The following is an 18,230-nucleotide window of genomic DNA, read 5'->3' as shown; positions in this document are numbered from 1 at the left end:
CGATTTCACGGTTCCGACTGTGACAGTTCACCGCCTCTTACGCTCGTGAACCACTGCAGGTGACGGGGTCGAAATTGCGGTCGCGCAAGCGTCCCAGACATGGTTACGGAAAGTTGTGCGCTGTTCGTGTTTTCTTGTGGTTCTGCGTGCTATTTTTGGTAGCTAAGAGAAAGGAAAGGGACGGTTCAAGTGCGCGAGTCATGCAAGTACGAACTCCTTTCCTCATATAACCGCGATGGCAGGTGCGGGATTCATACTCGTCAGTTTCTCGAGTCTTTCGGCTGTCATCTGGTATACCTCCGGCAATCCCGTCGCACTCCAGGCTTCTCCATTCATGAGTTTCACCAGGCCAGGTGCTGCTGTGAAGATTCGCCCCATCCCACTGTCCCGATGTTAGCCTCGCACTTCTTCGTGGACTATTGAACTTACTGTCCATGATGGCCGGCACAGATATATTGACCAGGCTTCTCGGGTAGCTCTCCGACGAACGGCACACCGTCCGCGCTCAACCCGATGATACCGCTCCAACTATACTCAAAGCGCTCCCCGGGGCCTGCAGGGGCGGCTTTCCAACCGTCGAATTCGGATTCTACAAACTTCCTGACATGCTTTGTCACCCTTTCTAGGTTCGCAAGTCCATCGTTGATGCAGTTTTCTGGGTTGTTCTCGACCCACACATCCAGTTCCTTTTGTCCAGGGTTGGAGCCACCGAACATGATGTTGGCATCGGAGGACGAACGCGGGTTGATACTGAAGAATGCACCATCCGGTAGCAGAATACCATATGAGTTTTTGATAGCCTTTGACCCACTGAAGGCTTGCGGCGGAGCTACTCTGTTGCACATATGCGGCTTGGGCGTAATGATACCGCAAAGTGACGGCTCGAGAGCTGCGCTGTACGCATTCGTAGCATGCACAACGGCGTCACATGCGATGCCTCCTCGTTCCGTATTGATCATCCATTTCCGAGATCCTGTCCCTTCTGAAATTGACTTTGCAGTAGTACGAGTTTGGAGGTTGGCGCCCTTGGTTATGTTTTCGCGCATGATGTGCGCTGTCAACTTCCAAGGTTGCAAGGTCGATGCCTGCCATGCGTAGCATGCTTTCGCATTCTTGATCCGAGACTTTTGCGCCGCTTCGACAGGATCGTGGGTAACTTGGATATGGTCAACCTTTCCACCTGCTTCCACGTACCTCTCAAATATTTCTCTAGCTATCTTCGCAACTTCTTCGTCCAGAGGAACATCCAGGGTCTCTCCAACCCAGAGATCGCATTCCACGTTGTTCTCTTTGACGTATGCTACCAACGCTTCCCACGTAGCTTGCTCGTTGTCCAAGATCTTGACCGCCTGCTCATGGCCGTACGCTTTGGCGTGTTTCCCGTAACCCCGCCACTGATCAGGTTTGCAATGGCCAGCGTTGCGACCTGTTGCGCCAGAGCAAAACTCCCGTGCTTCGAGAATGACCACTGTCTTTCCGGGAAACGTCTCGAGATGATGCTTCGCGACAAGTGTCCCTGTGATACCAGATCCAATGATGACCGTATCGGCTTCTTGTGGTAGCTCATCGGTAGTGCGGTGATCTAGGAGTGGATCGCATCGAACTTGCTGTAACCAATACGAAAGCGACTGTCCACCTTGTTTGGGGAAACCCTGTGCGGCCGTGACTTTGTGGTTGCGATGCGTACTCTTCTACGTTGAGTGCGGCTGATGTTCCTGGGAGAGTGACGCTGGGTGCACCGCCCATTCTGGGGTCTTCTGAGTCCATCTGCTTCATGTTGGAGTGCCAGGAGTGTGTGTAGAGGATGTGGCTCTAGAAGGGGCTAGATACGTTAACGAAAGCGATCCTTCAAGCCCTCTCTGATAGTATCATGGCGATGTCGCACATCTTTACATCACCCGCTTACTTACTCTTCGCTGCATTTGACTGCTGTTGCGGCGTGTGAATCAGACGTAAGGTGTTGGGTACGCAGCCCGGAGATAAGCTGTCAGTCGCGCCTTGCCCCACATGCTCGTCACTTGCTGCAGCATTATCATTTCCATCATACTTGCGGTATTCCAACCACCTCGACAAACTCTCTAAATGCGTCCGCTAAGCTTCGTCGTATAATCATCACTACACAGTCGAAGCAGTCCCTAGTCTCTACCTTTCGAATGTCGGCATCTTGCGACGGAAGAAGTAGCTGCGCAAGATGCCAATGTCATCACACGGGTTACCGCCTGAGTCGCTGCATCATATCCGTGGCTAGTCGATCTCTCCGTCGTCTTCGGCAGGCGGGCGCCTTGTCTCTCTGATGCTGGTCAAGTAACCCTTCGTAAAGATGCCAGATGCGCGTGGAGCAAGGAAGTCGGGCCAGGCCTTGATGAAGACCATCACATGATTTTGGTGTTCCCTTAACCTGGATTAATAACTTTCGCTAGCGCCAAAAGTGACCAGGATAGAGAACTAATTAACCAGGACAAATAACTTTTTGACCCGGATCAATAACTTTTTAACCCGGATCATTATACTCATTTCCCGGAGACGGCGACACGGCAAAAGATAAACACGCGTTCCTCTAGTCGCTCCGAGACAGCTCCCGCTTCTCATGTGGGTGTCTCAACGTATCAACGCGCAACGCGCGTGATTATCTTGGACATCCTGACGCGACGCGTCACAACTGCATCTTCAGATATTACAATACATTACCATCACGTCCACGTCCTACGGAATCGCGAGCAGCGATGGAAGCGCCACATAAACGACAACGCGCCAACACCAACGGTGATTCGATCGCGCTGCGAAACTTCACCGAGGCCGGTGTTCTCGCCGACTTTTTCGCCAAAAGCGAACTCCAAGATTGCATCGACGTACTGCATGCAGACGACGGTGGCAAACTCATCAAGGATATACTCCTAAACGCAGCTCTTTTCACACCAGAGATTGCTGCAGCCCTGCGCAGCCACAAACAAGAATACATGGAGCGACAGCGTTGCAAGGTCGTCGATTTCAGCAGTTACGCCCGGAAGGTGGATTATTGGATCAACGAGCGGTACATGAACTCCAGCTGTGCGAAGCAATACAATGCCGCCTTTGACGTCATACGCCAAATAGAAGAAGTTTTCACGACCATCGTTGAACAAGCTGCTCAAGAGTCTGCTTCCTTCGGCACGAAGCAGTCTGCGCTCGATGCGCTGTACCTTATTGGATGGGCGATCTGTGAAAGCCAGGAAGAGATCGGCAAACAAATCCGTATGCATTTCCAGGTCGACAACTCTTTGGAAGACTCGATGAACGCCGTCATTGACGAGATGAGCGTGGAGGAGTGTGAGAGGATGTGTGCTCGGGATTATTCCGGCGGTACATCGTTTTTGGGAGCAATGGAGGAGCTTAAGAAGCTTGCTGACGATTACTGCGTTTGCACGGGACTCCAAGACGTGATCACAAATCTTACTTGTGAGGATGAGACGGACGAGGATGGGGAAGGCGAAGAAGAAGCGTAAGAAGACAGCGAGGGGTGAGACCTACTTCAGATATTACGAAGTGCGATATCTGTGGCATAAAGCCCATGGGTTAGATGTCGAAGAAGGAAGGAGAGTAGTTGGACTGTTAGACTTCATACGGCGCCCCCCAAACGACGCGATGAGCCGATGAATCTTGGCCAAACACGAAGGAAAGATAGCGAAAAGAGGATGATCTGTGATCCGTCTTCGGGCTGAGTGCTTATTTGGTAATTTTGCCCGAGTTCTTGCAATTTAGGTCACGGCTTTCTACCGCTGGCAGCTCGCATAGTCCTACCTAGGTACTTAGGTAGTCTTATAGTCTCATGTCATGCACGCAGGCAGCACCTGCGCAGTCGCAAGCCTGGCACCATTTTCAGCACACAAACTGTAAACACGATCAGCACGGCGTCCCCTGTTGGGGTGGGTCTTCTGGATTACGTAATTCTGGACCGCGTCAACACGTCGCGCTATCTCGCGACGCGTCAGCGCGAATCCTTACTCTCCCTTCCGGAACTCGCAACTTACATCAACTCTATCATTGGCTCACGACGAACCGTAACAGAATGGAGCGATCACGCAAGCGACAACGTGCTGAGAGTGAAAATGATTCACCTTACATTCCACCTTACATAAGATCGTTCCCAACAACGAGCCAGAACATACCAGACTACGATCTCAGATCCGCCATTGCTACCCTCGACATAACAGGCGGCAATTGGAGATGTAGTTTTAGCCAGAGGCTTTTGCTCAACCGAGCTGTCGCCGACCCCGCAATCGCAGCTACAATCCGGCACGTTTTCCACGGCTACATGGAAGCCCAACAAGGGACAACCATTGACTTCTCAGACTGCGTCCTTCTACTGAATGCCGTCATAAAAGCAAGAGTCGCCATGCTCAATTCTTCGAACCTCAATCTCATGTGCATAGAAATCAAAGACAGCTTCTCCGCAAGCACGCGCTATGTTCTTGGTCAAACACACGACTGCTCGACACTTTCCACAAAGAAGTCTGCGCTAGATACCCTGCGACTGCTGGGTGTCGCGCTAGTCAGCACACCAAATGGTCGCTTGCTAAAGGCCTTCCGTTCCCATTTTCACACAAGGGACACCAACGCCTACGTTCTTGGCATGATCGATATCGTCAGAACCATGTCCGAGCGGGAACGCATGGACGTAGCTCGGATGCCTGTTGACGGCGCAACAGTTGCGATGATAGGACCTGCACGAATAGGAGGGAATAGATTCATGGATAAGATGCTGGAGTTGTGCGCAGAGCTTGATGACGCGCGATTATTGCCAGGCTTGTACGCTGTTTACAGGGAGCTGATGAGGTGGCCTGAGGATCGTAGTGATGAGGATGACCAGGACCATGAGTATGGCCATGAGTTGGGCTATGAGTGTATGGCGCCGCCCAGGTTAGAAGGTACTACTCAATAGCAGCGTAGAAGCATAGCGCATATCTGGAATGGCTGTACGTGCGAAAGTCTTGGTATGGGAACAGAAAGAGGAGGTTGGCCTCCTGGTTGATAGGTGTGTCTCTAATCAGAGCGTCGGTGTTTGTTTGCTTCTTGCTTGGACTGCGAATCACGTCTACTTCTGCAAAATGACATTAGGTGGCAAAAGACGAAGGCGGAGCAATCAACAGCGTTTTGTTAAACATGAAATGATGCGAGAACGCATATGAGATACTACTAACTTATTTGGAACCACCAATGCCAGCGCATTCTGTTGTGCTCCTGTTCTGCCATTATACACGACTCTACAGCTCGCACCCTGCATCTCACTCAGACTCCACTCGCCATGAAGCCCTCACTCTCGCAGCCCGTTCTTCCAAAGATACTCTAGGCCATGCTGGATCCTCCGCCTCCCTATCCGCACGCTCTTCATCAGCAAGAAGTTGTTCATCATTCATCAGTTCCGAAAGATCGGGGTCCAGAGATATCCTCACATGCTCCACAACGCGACCCAAACCCGTGAAGAACCCAGCAGCGTTCAGCCTCTCGCCCAGCTGATCCATTTTCTGGAGCAGCGTAAGTTTTCCCCACATGATTCTACACATCTCCCTCCGCTCTGCTCGGTTCATAGTGAAGAAGATCCTTCTGACAGCTTTTCGGAATCCGCTTTTGTTGCAGGCGAGATAACTCGGCGCGTATTCCTGTAGTGTCTCGTCTTTGATGTTCAACAAAGCTTGGGCGAGCTTGATCAACGTCCGTAGGGCAGATTCTTTGGTCGCGAAAGAGGAGGTGTATATGCCTGCCTCATTGACGATCTCTTTAATGATCCCGAATGTGCCGCAGTATAAGCTACTGCAGGCCCAGTCTTCGTTTTCGTAAAAGATGTTATTTGCAGCTCTGCGGATGCTGCCATTGATGCCGTTGACGCCGGTGATATGTGGCTGGAAGCTGATGTCTACGCCCTTATGCTTATGTAGGGATCGTCGGATTTTGGTCGCGATGGCTGGATTTTCCTCAGCGAGCTGAAGGAGTAGGCGCTGGCTGTAGCTGCGTTTCCGGGTGTGGCCGGGCTTGTTATCGAGCATGTGGATGGCTTCAACGAGGTCATACTGGGGTAGCGTGTCTTCTGGCGACGGGCTTCGACTAAAAAAGAGGTCGTCTGAAGGGCAGGAATTGCTGTCGGGAAGTAGACGTCGTCGCTTAAGTGTGCGCCCCATGATTGTGGAAGCGCCGTTGAGGGTATCTCGGTGTTGGATTGTTCATTAAAGGTGTTCGCAAGTCATTGCAAGTAGTGCTGATGGCATCCGCACCAAGATTGAGGGGTCGACCCAAATAAACTTCACGAGTGAGGGGGTGAGCTAGCACCAAAAGTATCAGAACAACAGGGCTGTTCAGCAAGGTTCGTAGGAAATGTTCTTGCATTCAGCTCAAAAGTTTATCCTTGTGTAATCGCATTTTCCGCCATATATCCTCTCACTCCGAGTAATCATCAGGCTCAGGAGTTCCGTTATCTTCGACACCGTTGTCTATGTCATCTTGAATGGTCTGTGGCGTTACGTCCAACTCCTGGTGAACAATACTGAAACGAATAGGAAACCCCGCATTGTTCAACTGCTTCTGCAGCTCTTCCAACTTCTCTTGGAATTGCCCTGTAGGTTCTACAGACTCTTCATCTCTCAATCGGGCTAAGAAATCCATTGATTCGTTCACCGGCATCATACACACCTCTTCACGCTGGTCCACATTTATGTGGCGCGCGATTTGGTACATGCCGTTGACGTATTCTTGGCTCTCGACATCTTTGATACGATCTGCGACTGCAGCGCGCAGTTTCTTGTCCGGGGTGTTGACTAGCATGACGCCCAGTTTCCTCAGCGCATCCAACGCGTTCTTCTTAGTGCCGAGGGACGAATAGTCGTGCGTTCGCCCGCAAATCTCGGCCACGCTTCTGTAGAATGCACCCTTTATTTGGGAAGATAAGACGGGGATCTCTTCGGGCGGTACGGCATCGTCCGCACATCCACGCACGCCAGGGATAGTCCACTTGAAGTCATCGAGAACTTTTCTGAAGTCGGCGCTTGTGTTTCTCTCCTTCGCCATGTAGGCGTCGTAGGCTTCTTGGATTGTGGCTGCGATTGTGGCGTCACTCTTCGCGATCTTGAGGAGGGTACGATGGCTGAAGCTCGTCGTGGCGAATGGCACGTCCATGGCGCCCTCATCAAGAAAGTGTATCATGGTTCTGATAAATTCTGTGTCGATTGGTGCAGGCGGTACTGCTGTTGGGAGCGAATTTGCATTTGATGCCGTAGTAGGCGGATGGGAGGGTACGGTGTCGGCACTGTCAGCACGTTGCCGCTTGAGAGGTGGTTCCATAGTCGTTAAGCCTTACGGACTGATGATAAAGACGAAGAGAGTCGCAATTTGCTAAATGAGAAGGAAATGTACGATCTTTCGCGCGGTAAGAGGAAGACTTTACGTGTTGTGAGCTGGTGCAAAATGACGTAGTCTGGGCTTGGACGCGGCAGGGAGGACTATTGCTTTTTCGGAGTATCTGCCGTCTGGATCGTAACCCTTGTCGAGACATGAAATGAGTGTTTCAAGGCTTTTCGTAAGTATTGCAAGCTGTGCCATAAAGAAGGTTTTCGTGTGATGCAGGTACAGATCCTGCCTTCCTGTTACGCGTTGATCAACGCACAGACCCTTTCATAACATCCCTTAAACATCTCTACTGCTAAATGGCTACTTCCGCACGTAGCTCTATCTCGCAACAAAGTAAAGTTATCAAGAGTCTTTCATTCGAAAGAACTTGGTGCGAAAAATTTCCCGTCGTCACTCGGGCAAATCCCTAACAATCTCGCGTTGCGATGCATCCACCCCAAACACTTCAGTTACCTCCGTTCTCGGTGCATGCCGTACCTGTCACACCCGCTGAAAAGCTAACTCCCCTCTTCATCCACGACAAGTTAGAATCAGCGTGTTCGTCCTGTCCTGTTTTTCGCTGGCTTCATCTCATCACCACCCTCCTCTCTACCACTCTCCTCATGCTCATCTTTCTCTTCCAAAGATCCACTTGAATCCTCACCAAAAGGGGTGTCAACATCGCCGTACGCAACCTCTTTGGTAACATCTCCACTATCCCCTGCACCATCCTCCCCATCATCCTCTTCCATCTCCTCATCCCCATCCCCAAACTCATAGCCCTCTTCCATCATCCTCGACATCATCTCCACATGATCAATAATCAAAGCAGCCCGCACTCGTTCCTCCACAGACAACCAGGTAGCATCGTTGAGCGCGCATCTGACTTCTTCAGCCGTCTGTTGAAGTTGCTTGAACATCGACGCCAACAGTTTTTGGCGTTTCCGGCATGGATCGTTGTGGTCGTTGATGCTGGAGGTGCTGCGTCGGCGCTTGAGGGGGCGGTGTTGCATGGCTGTTGCTGTTTGTGGTAGTTGAGGATGAGGATGAGGATGGAAATAGGATTGGAGATGAGGATGTTGGAGCTGACGGAGGGGATAAACGCGCGTTGAAAGGGGAGTCTATTTGCCGTTCGGATGGTGTGCGTGGTGTATTACAAGTAGATGCCATCACCTACCCTTCAACCACCGTAGTGTCGGCATCTTCACTTTTGGTTGAATGGTCGACCCAAACCCATCACATTTTCCGTTCCAAACTTCCGAGAAGACAGTCTGATAATAATCTTTCATTTGATTACTCAAAATATCTAATAATGCTTCTTTGTATATGGGTTCGTCTCTATCGTGTATATAATGCATAATGGCATCTAGTATGCAGTGAAAAGGGTATCTGCGCCTCTCCCATGCTTTTGATAACGCCGTTGAAGTGCACTTTTTGCAGTGAAAAAAAAAGGAAGGATCCCACCCAGGTATGAAGAACGCTTGAATGGTGTTGAAATGGAAGAGTCGAGATGGATGGGAAAAGATCGAGCGGAGTGGACCGAAAGACCGTTGTAGTGATGTTGGACGGAAAATTCGCAGCGCTTGCGAATCGGGTTGTCGTCGCAAGCAGAATGAGAGCTGGTGCTCTTCGTGCTTATATCTTGGCCTGGCGAAGGATCCGGCTGTCCTGCTGCGCTTGTTGCAGCGCGAGAATCTCTCTTTGCTCCTGGAATACCTGGCGCGCGCGCTCGAGCACCATCTCGAAACCCTCCTTGCCCTTAGCAGCGTTCTGCTGGAAGCGCTCAACAGTGAACTGCTCGATGCTGTTCTTGATTTTCTGCCAGCCACCGCAGAGCGCGGTGATCTCGGCGCGCTGGGTGAAGGCGGTCTTATCGGGTGATGAGGCGACGGGGTGGTATATGCAGGTCTCGCGCACGTTGAGGAGGTCGGACCATGTCATGTTCATGGAGCAGAGTGTGAGCTTCTTAGCGACGGGGTCGACGTAGGAGGTCTCGTAGACCATGGAGGTGTCCTGGCCGCCGAGTATGGTCTGTATCCATTTGGGTGTCGACTGTTGGCATGTGATGAGACGTTCGGTGCGGAGCTGCAGTGTGTTAGTTTTCTGCTCGGTGAGGCTGGTGGGGCGCGCCGAATTGACATGTGAAAGAAGGAGTCACTTACAATTCCTGTCGCTGGGTCGACGGAGCGACTTAATGTATCGACGGCGATGACATGGGGTGTCTTCTCGTTCCAGGGACCGTATTTGCGCCAGTTGCTCGTCGAGACCTCCTCCCATGTGTAGTCGAAGTCGACTGTCTGCTGGAAGTACTTCATCGTGTGGTCGTGTGCGCTGTCGTGTGGGTCGGGTAATGTTCGTTGTCGCTTCGATGTGACGTGTTCGCAGTGATTCGGACCCGAGAATCCGATGGTATGTATTGATGAGCTGTGATAGCTGTACTGTGGAGTTGAGGTGGGTTGTGAAATGTGAAGGGTGCAAAAGGTTTGGAGACGGGTGGGCAAAGGCCGAAAAGCAGGCCGTGCGCTGGCGATAAACGATCGTCGGGGAAAGCGGGAAGTGCTCAACGCTTTTCACCGCTCGTGCCCTGTATCTTTGTTTCTGGTTTCTCCGCAAAGTCGTGCCGATTAAAGTGCGGTGTAAGGAGTTGGAGACAGATGCGTTGTCAAACAATCAAAAAGCAAGAAAGTCGCGATGTTCTGGTTCGTTGGTAAGAAAGCAATGTGAAACGAGTGTACGAGAGCCTTCACTCATACGGATCTACGAAATCTTCGCCACGGACAGCCGCCTTTCCACTTTTCCAGCCAATCACAGCCGAGGTGCTGACAGCCGCGGGTACGAGTCGTGTGCCATCCTCAGCGGCGTCTGGCCCAGTCATCCCGACTCTCCCCGTATGACGTCTCGACCCGAATTGGCCAGGTCTCGTTGGTGGATTTCTTCTAGACTTGACGCAGGGCGTGGAGTACCTGAAGCTTGCACTGATGATCTAGCTGCGCATTTGGCTCGCGCAACAAGCTAAGAATCAGGGTCTTCCGGCTGTCGTGTGCGCAAGGCGGTCATTGGCTTGGGAGTGTGATCCACGACGTGTAGTGGGATGGAAGTCCTCGGTTACGCGTGTCTCCAGTGCGTTGACGATGCTATCACACATCAATGACGAATAGAATTCATGATGATTACTTCAATTTTCTACGTTTGCTGCAATGAGCAAGCATTGTGATAACCCCAATACAAACGAGTGAAGGCCCTAAGGCTGCGATGGAGACAGATACAAATTCATCGCAAGAAGAGAGCAAGTTATTGTCGTCTTTCGACGGCTAATCATGTATTTTCATGATTCATCTAACCAATTGTATCGTTGGTATCATAACTTCTGTATGAAAGCGCCAGAACGCCAACCATGCATATGCAAAGTGTAAGCAACTTTCGTTGCTTCATGTGATACACTCAACTGAGTGTCCATGTCGTTCCATCGTAAATATCTACAACTCCAATGCCTTCTTCGCCATTGCGAGCGCACCGTCGAACGTCTTGTTTCCTCCGATGAAACCAGCGGCGTGTACGAAGACACAGCCTGGGATACCAGAGACCTGGTCGAGCTGCTCGTCGCGCACACCCTTCCACGCATCGGGCAGGTCCTTGCGGTTCTCAAAGCCACCGTTCTCCTTGCTAACGGCACGGATGCGCCACTTGCCCTCGGGCTTGTCTTCGGGGAAGAGGACGTAGAGAACCTGAGGGGCGACGCCTTGTGGCTGTTGTGCCTCCTTCTCGAAGTTGTAGAGGTGATCGGCCCACGGCATGCCTTCGGGAAGGACCAGGATGCGTCCCTGAGGATCGTACTGGAGACGGGCGTCGTAGGCCTGCTTGACCTGGTGACGAGCGGGGAGCCACGACCGGGCGCGGTCGAGGAGTTCCCAGCGGAACTGCTCGCCTACGAAGCGAGATGCATTGGTGAAGCGGAAGTCCTCATCAGCCTGCTTGGCCTCTGGGGTTTTGGTCTCGTCTGCGGTCGGCGACTTGTTGCCATAGTTGTAGCGGTTCACTACGCTGGCGATGCTGAAGCCGCGGTCCTCGAACTTCTTCTCCAAACCTGCCTTCTCCAGGTCCTTGGGCGCGAGGACGTTGATGCCGTTGTCGTTGGCGTCAAAGGCCTCGATGAAGTCAGTGTAAATCTTCTCGTACAGAAGATCGCGGTCGGCGCCTTCTAGACCAGTTACAGCGGTGATGATGTCTTTTCCGTAGTGCATGTAGACGAGACCAGCGGAGGAGAGCTTTGTGGTGTGGCCGGGGAAGACGACCTCGAAGCCGCGCTGGTGGTGATCATAGCGCTTCTTGTCGTCCTCGTACTCGCCGCCTACGTCGACAACGGTGTGGCATTCGGCGAGGACGGCGGGGTCACGGGTGCGGATGAGCTGAGCGTCGCGGTAGGTGGGCAGCTCCTTCAGCATGGAGACGGCAAGGGCCTCGTCGGCGTGGAAGTGGCCATTGTGCGTGCCAATGACAGGCACGTCCGTCTTGAGTTTCTTGGTGGGGCTTTCGGTCATGGTGCGGGCGTAGTTTGCAGAGGAGTTGGCGAAGTAGTTTGATGTGGGCGGCTTGTATGTGTTCCAGGCGATTCGCGATGGTCTGGCAAACAAAGGTCGTAGTTTGAACATGCAATTGCTGCTAGTAGAAGTTTCGCATAAGAAGACGGTCCCGCGGCGGGCACCTGGGCTTGGCAGGATCCGCGGGCGCTAGTAGGTGGGATACGCAAAAGCAAGCACGGCAAGCTCGTCACAGTCGGAGGCAGCAAGAGCAGGGCAGGAGGATTCAAGACACTGTCTGACGGCAGACGCACGACGGCCAGGCCTAGACTCGCGCCGTCGCCATCATCATCGTGCGCTGTTCCCCGAGTGCGCACGCGAGCACGCATCCATCCGTAGCCCCAAGTCGTGCCTACTCGCACAGAGCAGCTTCAATATCGTATCGATAGCAATACCAGAGTCTCTCCTGCACCGCTCCTCGCCCTGCAGCCTGCTCCCCGCCGAGCGACCTCACCCCCAGCCGCCGGCCAGCCCAAGCCCAGTGCAGCCCGCTCCGCGACGCTCGAGCATTGCACTTAGCGAGATTGACACGTGAAGATAATCGATAGCCAGGCCGCTGCTCGCGAATCTTCAACCACGTCTCCCGCACGCCCACTCCCCCTCGAGTGACTCCCACCAGCTTCTCCCGCGCTGCCTGCGCGTCCATCGCGCCTCAATCCCCTCGCACCTCCCCCGCCGCCCCGCTCAGACGCCACGCTCGTCGCTGCACGAGCTTGGCGACGCCGGCGTCCGCATGTGGGCTACAGCATCGCGGGTAGTCTCGTCGACAACCTTCCTCGGCGCCATCATCTTCACCATACCCCTCGCCTTCGACATTGGCGGCCGCACCTGTGGCCTCGCCTTTTCCCTCTCCCTCAGCGCCTACTACTTTGTCTACTCGATACTGCGCCTGGCCACGCCAGACTCTTCGCGCTTCAGATGGTTCCTGTGTAATGTAATAGCTTGGGCGCAGTGGCTGGCCATACCCACCCTCTTGATCTGGAGCCTCAACAAGTTCTCCATCGATGCCGACGCCAATTCGGGCTGGGTCGAACGCACCTTTGGCGGCAAGCGAGCCGACTTCGAGAGTGTTCAGGAATGGATCTTTGGGAGTGAGGGACTGCTGCAGAGTGCATCGATAGGCGCCTGGGACAAGACTCTGCGATACAGCACACCCGTCTTCCAGATCGCCGAGGGCTTCTGCAGTCTTCTGGTCATTCAAGCCGCAGGCCAGATCACCAAATGGGTTGTAAACAAGGAACGTGGCGACAGCTGGATGGTACGACGTTTCTCTCTGTGCTTGGAACAATATACTGACATCCCCAGATCGGCCTTCTCATCACCTCCGCGTCCATTATCTCGACCTCTGTCTACTTCCTCTGGCGCATCACTACCTTTCCCGAGATCAGCAACGTCGACGCCATCCTGATTGGTGTCGCTATCACAACCGCAATTTTCCTCGGCGGATGGGGTATCGTCAGTGCTAGGGGCAACCCGGTCGAATCTTCGCTTTTGGTGAGTCTGGCCTTCTGCAACTACGTTCTTTGCTAATGCTTGCAGTTCGCCTATGTTACTCTCTGCATCTACCAGATCTTCACCGACTACCAGCCATCGCCAGGCTCGCTCGCCGAGTCGAGCGCTCCTTCAGATCCCGCTCTTCCACCGTTACCACCTATCATCATGGCTTCATACACTACACTTCTCCATGCGCTAGGCTCTCTGCCTACCATTGCCCATACCGGCTTCAACCTCATGGTCGGTGCCGTTATGACCATCACGCCTTCCGTAATCATCTCTCTCGCCTACCGCGTCTTCGTCATGTACGCCGCGGCGCGTATCATTCCTGCCATCAGAGAAAGCGGCGCTCGCGCACTATCGCAAGAACCCAGTCTAGACGATGACGACGAGACCTCCAAGATCCTAGGCTTCCTAACCTGGTTCAGCCCAAGCATCATCATTGCAGTCTACACCAGTCTGCTGATGCAGCACTTTGCCAGCGGAAACGGCGGCGACGGCAGTGCCGTGACAGGCGAGTGGTGGACGAACCAAGGTGGTGATGCCGGCGGCAACTTCTGGAGATGGATTAATCTGGGTATCACAATGGGTCTCTACGCCATCGAATTGAAGATCTCAAACGCAGATGACGACGGCCGGTTAACAAGTCACTGGAAGACGGACTAGAGTTTGCATATAGATGGTGGAACCAGCAAATCGCCCAGTCTGGGTACGTTATGAGTGAAGAAGGGGGGAGAGCAGAAACGAGGAGAGCAGCAGCAGACACCAAAGCTGCAACATCAAGGAACGAGGTCAACCATGCCAAAGAGCATGTATATCCACGATCCAACACAGACACGGATGGCAAGTGTGCAAGTAGAGAGAAAGAGAGACTGTTAGGATTGGAGGGCTTTCACTTCTCTTTTTGTTCTTTTAACCCCCGAAGCAAGCAAACAAGAGCGCGCATTTTTCTGATACCCCCCAAATTTGGATCTTTGTGGGAAACCTTTTTGTAAGACGGTGTGTATATTATGTGGGTTGGTAGAGCAGAGGGAAGGAATGAATTGGAAGGCGAGAGAGTGGAGTAAATAGCATCGAATGGCATATTGACTAAGAGTTTTTGGATGGCGAGTTGATTTGTGTTGTTGTGATTTGGAGTTTTATGATGAGAGGCTCAGAAGTACGCGGGGATGCTGCCGTGTCCTGTCTGAGTTGAGACTTGTTGCTTGGCTGATTTGGCATGCATGATGAGAGCTACAGGAGTAAGACGATACAAGATGCTGCCGATGTTCGTCTGCATTGAAATTGAAGCTAGGCGAGAAGCAGATAGTATGGTAATGGAGGGGTACCTATGGGAGAAGAGAGTACGATCATAACTTGATCGGTGGTGGAACAGCGTGAAGTGTTTGACCAAATTCTCCGGTATGAAATTAAAGCGACGGTCATTGTAGAGGTAGCGAGCGTTTGAGCCTTACCGCTGGGAATTGTCCAAGACTACTGTTGGGAGTAGAGCATAGCCATGTCCAAAAGACCAAGATTCCAGTTTGATGGCGGTAAATTTGTTTGGTAATTAAGTCGAGTGTCATTCTTCATAGATGGAGAGGAAGTGCCATAGGGCGACAAGATAATGTACACCTAGCATGTGAGTAATGGAAATCAGAGAGTTTCGGGTGCCAGACTAAAGCAGTTGGCGATTCGGAGTACGTTGTTAATGCGACATGAAGAGCCTGATCACAGGGTGCCGATGGTAAACTTGCGCATGCCCTTTTTAGGATAATTCTTCGAACCATCTGACTAATGGTATGGTGTTCCCGACAATCAGTCGGCCTTGACATTGGGGAACGGACTACTTGGCTTCCGAATATCGTTGCGTTCTATATTAAGCTACGCCGTTAGTGTTGTCCAGGATGTACACAGTTAGCCGCAACACGGCATATACTAATTGCCTACCTGATGATCGTCTCCACACCTCCCAAGTCTCCGGTGACAATACTCTGTCTCTGGCGGTGTGACGAGTAATGGCGTGTCATATTTGGGTACCAACAGATGTTGGGAACCTGCATCGCGTCTGTATCGTACGTCTATCGCATCTGTAATCAGATTTCGGACCGACTCACTTATGTTATGATATCCCTTGAAGTCAGCATATGCTAAACAGTGAACACGCAGCTTTGAACCCTTCGCTGAGGACAGAATCCCGATCCCAAGAATTCCAACCCTAAGTGACAGTTCGGATGCTCGGTATGACGGCGACACCAACGATCAATACCCGGAACGTAGAATGGTAGAATCGGACGTCCTTCCTGTTTGATTGGACGATCGATACGCGGGTGAGATCTCACATTATGCGGATCCGTCACACCGCGTGTCGCCAGAATGAGGATGTCGGTTCAAAGCGGCCGGCAGTTGTCTACGCATCTTGTGAAACCTTAAGCGCTTCGGTAAGCGCTGACTCGCCCACATCAAGCAGCGCATAGAGACTATGACGTTTTACCGTAGTCGGAGCTGGTCGTGTTATTGATGTTTCAATAATCTTCCTTCTTGGTGTCAGAATAGCATTGTCCGAATCGAGTAGGCAAGGTGAATGCTAAAGTATGCTCGTCTCCAAAGTGCATCACCGCATGTCCCGACAGCTTGGTAAATGCGGCACGGACAGGGCGTAAATAACCCCTTACATATCTCGATAGGCTTTGCTTATCCGGGAGCCTGGCGTGCTGTTCACCTGCCGGGCGTAAACATTGGAAGGGCTCGTTTGGCTGCAACAGGGCGGACTTCGGAGTAATCGTCGTGTACTAGCGCGCGATCCTGCAATCAGCATCCAGTACGTTACACCAGTTTGCTCCGAATCTGTTCGCTAGAAACGCAGTTCTCAGTAGTCGTTGTCTGATGCGAAAGTTGCGGAATCGGTTGAAGCGAACAGTCGGTACCATATTGTCGGGAAACGATGAGTTCACCAGTAGTTCCCTCGCCAGTACATCAGAATTCTTGATCGATCCCAACAACTTACGCCGGGGAGGTGCGTTGGTAATCCGTCTGGTCTATGCATCCTGCCAACGCCGCATACGTAATCGGAATTGCTGGCGAACTGTGCCGCAGCTCGGCATACTCGCATCCCGAGCAACAATGGCCAAATGGGTAGATTGCGCGAAGCAACGTTGCTGGACTACATGTCCGACATGGCAATAGAGTATCGTTTTGTGATTTGGAAACCTTAGTACAGAAAGGTTGCTGGTGTCGTGAAGCTATCAAGCTTGAGTGTAGCACACTAGACAAAAATCTGGACCACGTCCGACTCAGGCCGCAACACTCTACCGAAGAGGAATCCTTCGGATCCTGTCGGTGAGGCCGTGTCTGGAGAAATGCCGAATCTCTTCGGCGAAAAGAGCGCGAGTACCGCGGTGAGCAGTCTTGAGCTGTTGCATGTTGGTCATGCTCGCGATGGGTTAGTGCGACCGTGGGTATTTGTTTTGGGACCCAGCGACGACATCAACAGCAGGCGTGATCATCTGATTTTGCATAACAGGTCCAGATAATTGCATAATTCGGTGCGGCATCATCGCAGTCAGGTTGGTCACGGAAGGTGGCGCTCCACAATCAATATGAATGGAGAATCGAGATTTGGCACGGAGGTGGGCGGCGTATGTAGACGTTGGTGACAAGCGCGCTGTTCCGCGCTTCCCGTCGCTACTCGAGTCATATAGCGGAAGGATGAGGCGAGGCTGAGAGAGAGCAGACGTCAGCTCCGTGAGCACCATGGCAAGGGCTGAGCCGTTCTTGGAAACCAGCGGATTGGAAATCCAGCGGGCGGCACAGCTGTGAGGACAATGCCGTACGGCCTGCGGCGCAGGTCCAGGTCTTTGTCTGATCGCTAGCGGGAACGGAACGCGCCGCGAGAACCAGCGAGACGGACTGATGGAATTGTGAACAGGCTGCGCACGCATAACACGAACCACATTTGCAGTGAGTTACAACGACAAGTCGCAGCCGACAAACGGCCGCGCTTAACGAGGCGTTATTTCGTGTGCAATGCGTGGCGAAACTGTCGAGGTGCTATTGGCTGACGCACCGGGGTTGCTCAGACGCATGACCGATCGTCGAGCAACGCGTGAGAGTCAGACAGTGCTCCGTACAGCATACAACGGGTAAGTTGCGCACCTGCCAATTAGCCGAGGACAGACATCGCGGCTCTTGACGTATGTAGTGGTGGAGGTTTGACCCTATTGAGCGGGCGGGTTCCTGGCGAGCAAAGTTTGCACGCGAAGCGCCCATAGATGAAGGTGTACGAGACGGGCCGGGCAGCCAACCATGGAGGGTATCACGCAGCAGACAGTGGCACTCGCGACTTGGATATGGAGCGCAGCACAAGCATTAGGCCTATGGCAGTGCCGCAGCCGAGCATATTGATGATGCTAAGGGCATAGGACGGGTGGGCGTGGTGGGAAGGTGTGCGGCGTGGATCTGATAAATGAAACACGGCGAGACCCATGAGCGCCTTCTTGTTTGGTGCTGGCCTTGAAACCGGCGGAGGCAGGCACCCAGCAGGCCTCTGAGCAGGCGGTTAGGAGGAGGCAGTGCCGATGGGCCATGACGGCACCCCTTGATGGAAGCGCGCGGGAGGCCGGGCGATACGCAGCGCGTGGTGGTGAGTCGGAGTGATTCGCAGCCGTCATCGCAGGCGTCGCGGGCGCCGTCAGGCGGGGCTGCCATTGTTTTGTGTGCTCGCTATGTGTCGGGCAGGCTGCGGTGCCGCGGTCTGGTGAAGAGTTTGGTGGTGCGCGGGCGTGCAGCGCGGCTACTGCGTTTGGCGATGGAGCAGGTGGATAAGCT

At 52.9% G+C, this 18,230-nt stretch overlaps 7 protein-coding genes across 7 annotated transcripts; 2 read left to right on the top strand and 5 right to left on the bottom strand.

Annotated features, from left to right (window-relative positions):
• Window positions 1–222: 222 nt before the first annotated feature.
• On the bottom strand, window positions 223–1,922 carry J4E79_006603 (uncharacterized protein; the record flags this gene model as incomplete). The annotated part of the gene is made up of 3 exons (XM_049355473.1): window positions 223–382; window positions 430–1,691; window positions 1,911–1,922. The coding sequence occupies 3 exons, from the start codon at window positions 1,920–1,922 to the stop codon at window positions 223–225; spliced, it is 1,434 nt and encodes a 477-aa protein (XP_049210146.1).
• Window positions 1,923–2,723: 801 nt separating this feature from the next.
• Window positions 2,724–3,482, top strand: J4E79_006602 (uncharacterized protein; the record flags this gene model as incomplete). Its single annotated transcript, XM_049355472.1, has 1 exon — window positions 2,724–3,482. One exon carries the CDS (start codon window positions 2,724–2,726, stop codon window positions 3,480–3,482), a length of 759 nt encoding a protein of 252 aa, XP_049210145.1.
• A 1,779-nt stretch (window positions 3,483–5,261) lies between these two features.
• J4E79_006601 (uncharacterized protein) lies at window positions 5,262–6,152 on the bottom strand (the record flags this gene model as incomplete). Its single annotated transcript, XM_049355471.1, has 1 exon — window positions 5,262–6,152. The coding sequence occupies one exon, from the start codon at window positions 6,150–6,152 to the stop codon at window positions 5,262–5,264; it is 891 nt and encodes a 296-aa protein (XP_049210144.1).
• Window positions 6,153–6,408: 256 nt separating this feature from the next.
• On the bottom strand, window positions 6,409–7,170 carry J4E79_006600 (uncharacterized protein; the record flags this gene model as incomplete). Its single annotated transcript, XM_049355470.1, has 1 exon — window positions 6,409–7,170. The coding sequence occupies one exon, from the start codon at window positions 7,168–7,170 to the stop codon at window positions 6,409–6,411; it is 762 nt and encodes a 253-aa protein (XP_049210143.1).
• A 1,818-nt stretch (window positions 7,171–8,988) lies between these two features.
• On the bottom strand, window positions 8,989–9,668 carry J4E79_006599 (uncharacterized protein; the record flags this gene model as incomplete). Its single annotated transcript, XM_049355469.1, has 2 exons — window positions 8,989–9,438; window positions 9,516–9,668. The coding sequence occupies 2 exons, from the start codon at window positions 9,666–9,668 to the stop codon at window positions 8,989–8,991; spliced, it is 603 nt and encodes a 200-aa protein (XP_049210142.1).
• Window positions 9,669–10,829: 1,161 nt separating this feature from the next.
• Window positions 10,830–12,002, bottom strand: J4E79_006598 (uncharacterized protein; the record flags this gene model as incomplete). Its single annotated transcript, XM_049355468.1, has 1 exon — window positions 10,830–12,002. One exon carries the CDS (start codon window positions 12,000–12,002, stop codon window positions 10,830–10,832), a length of 1,173 nt encoding a protein of 390 aa, XP_049210141.1.
• A 661-nt stretch (window positions 12,003–12,663) lies between these two features.
• J4E79_006597 (uncharacterized protein) lies at window positions 12,664–14,090 on the top strand (the record flags this gene model as incomplete). Its single annotated transcript, XM_049355467.1, has 3 exons — window positions 12,664–13,188; window positions 13,236–13,424; window positions 13,470–14,090. 3 exons carry the CDS (start codon window positions 12,664–12,666, stop codon window positions 14,088–14,090), a joined length of 1,335 nt encoding a protein of 444 aa, XP_049210140.1.
• Window positions 14,091–18,230: the final 4,140 nt, after the last annotated feature.

This window comes from Alternaria viburni, assembly GCF_023758015.1.
Source record: "Alternaria viburni strain BMP 2772 chromosome Unknown scaffold_13, whole genome shotgun sequence".
Classification (NCBI taxonomy): Eukaryota; Fungi; Ascomycota; class Dothideomycetes; order Pleosporales; family Pleosporaceae; genus Alternaria; species Alternaria viburni.
This window is presented reverse-complemented; position numbering and strand designations above follow the sequence as displayed.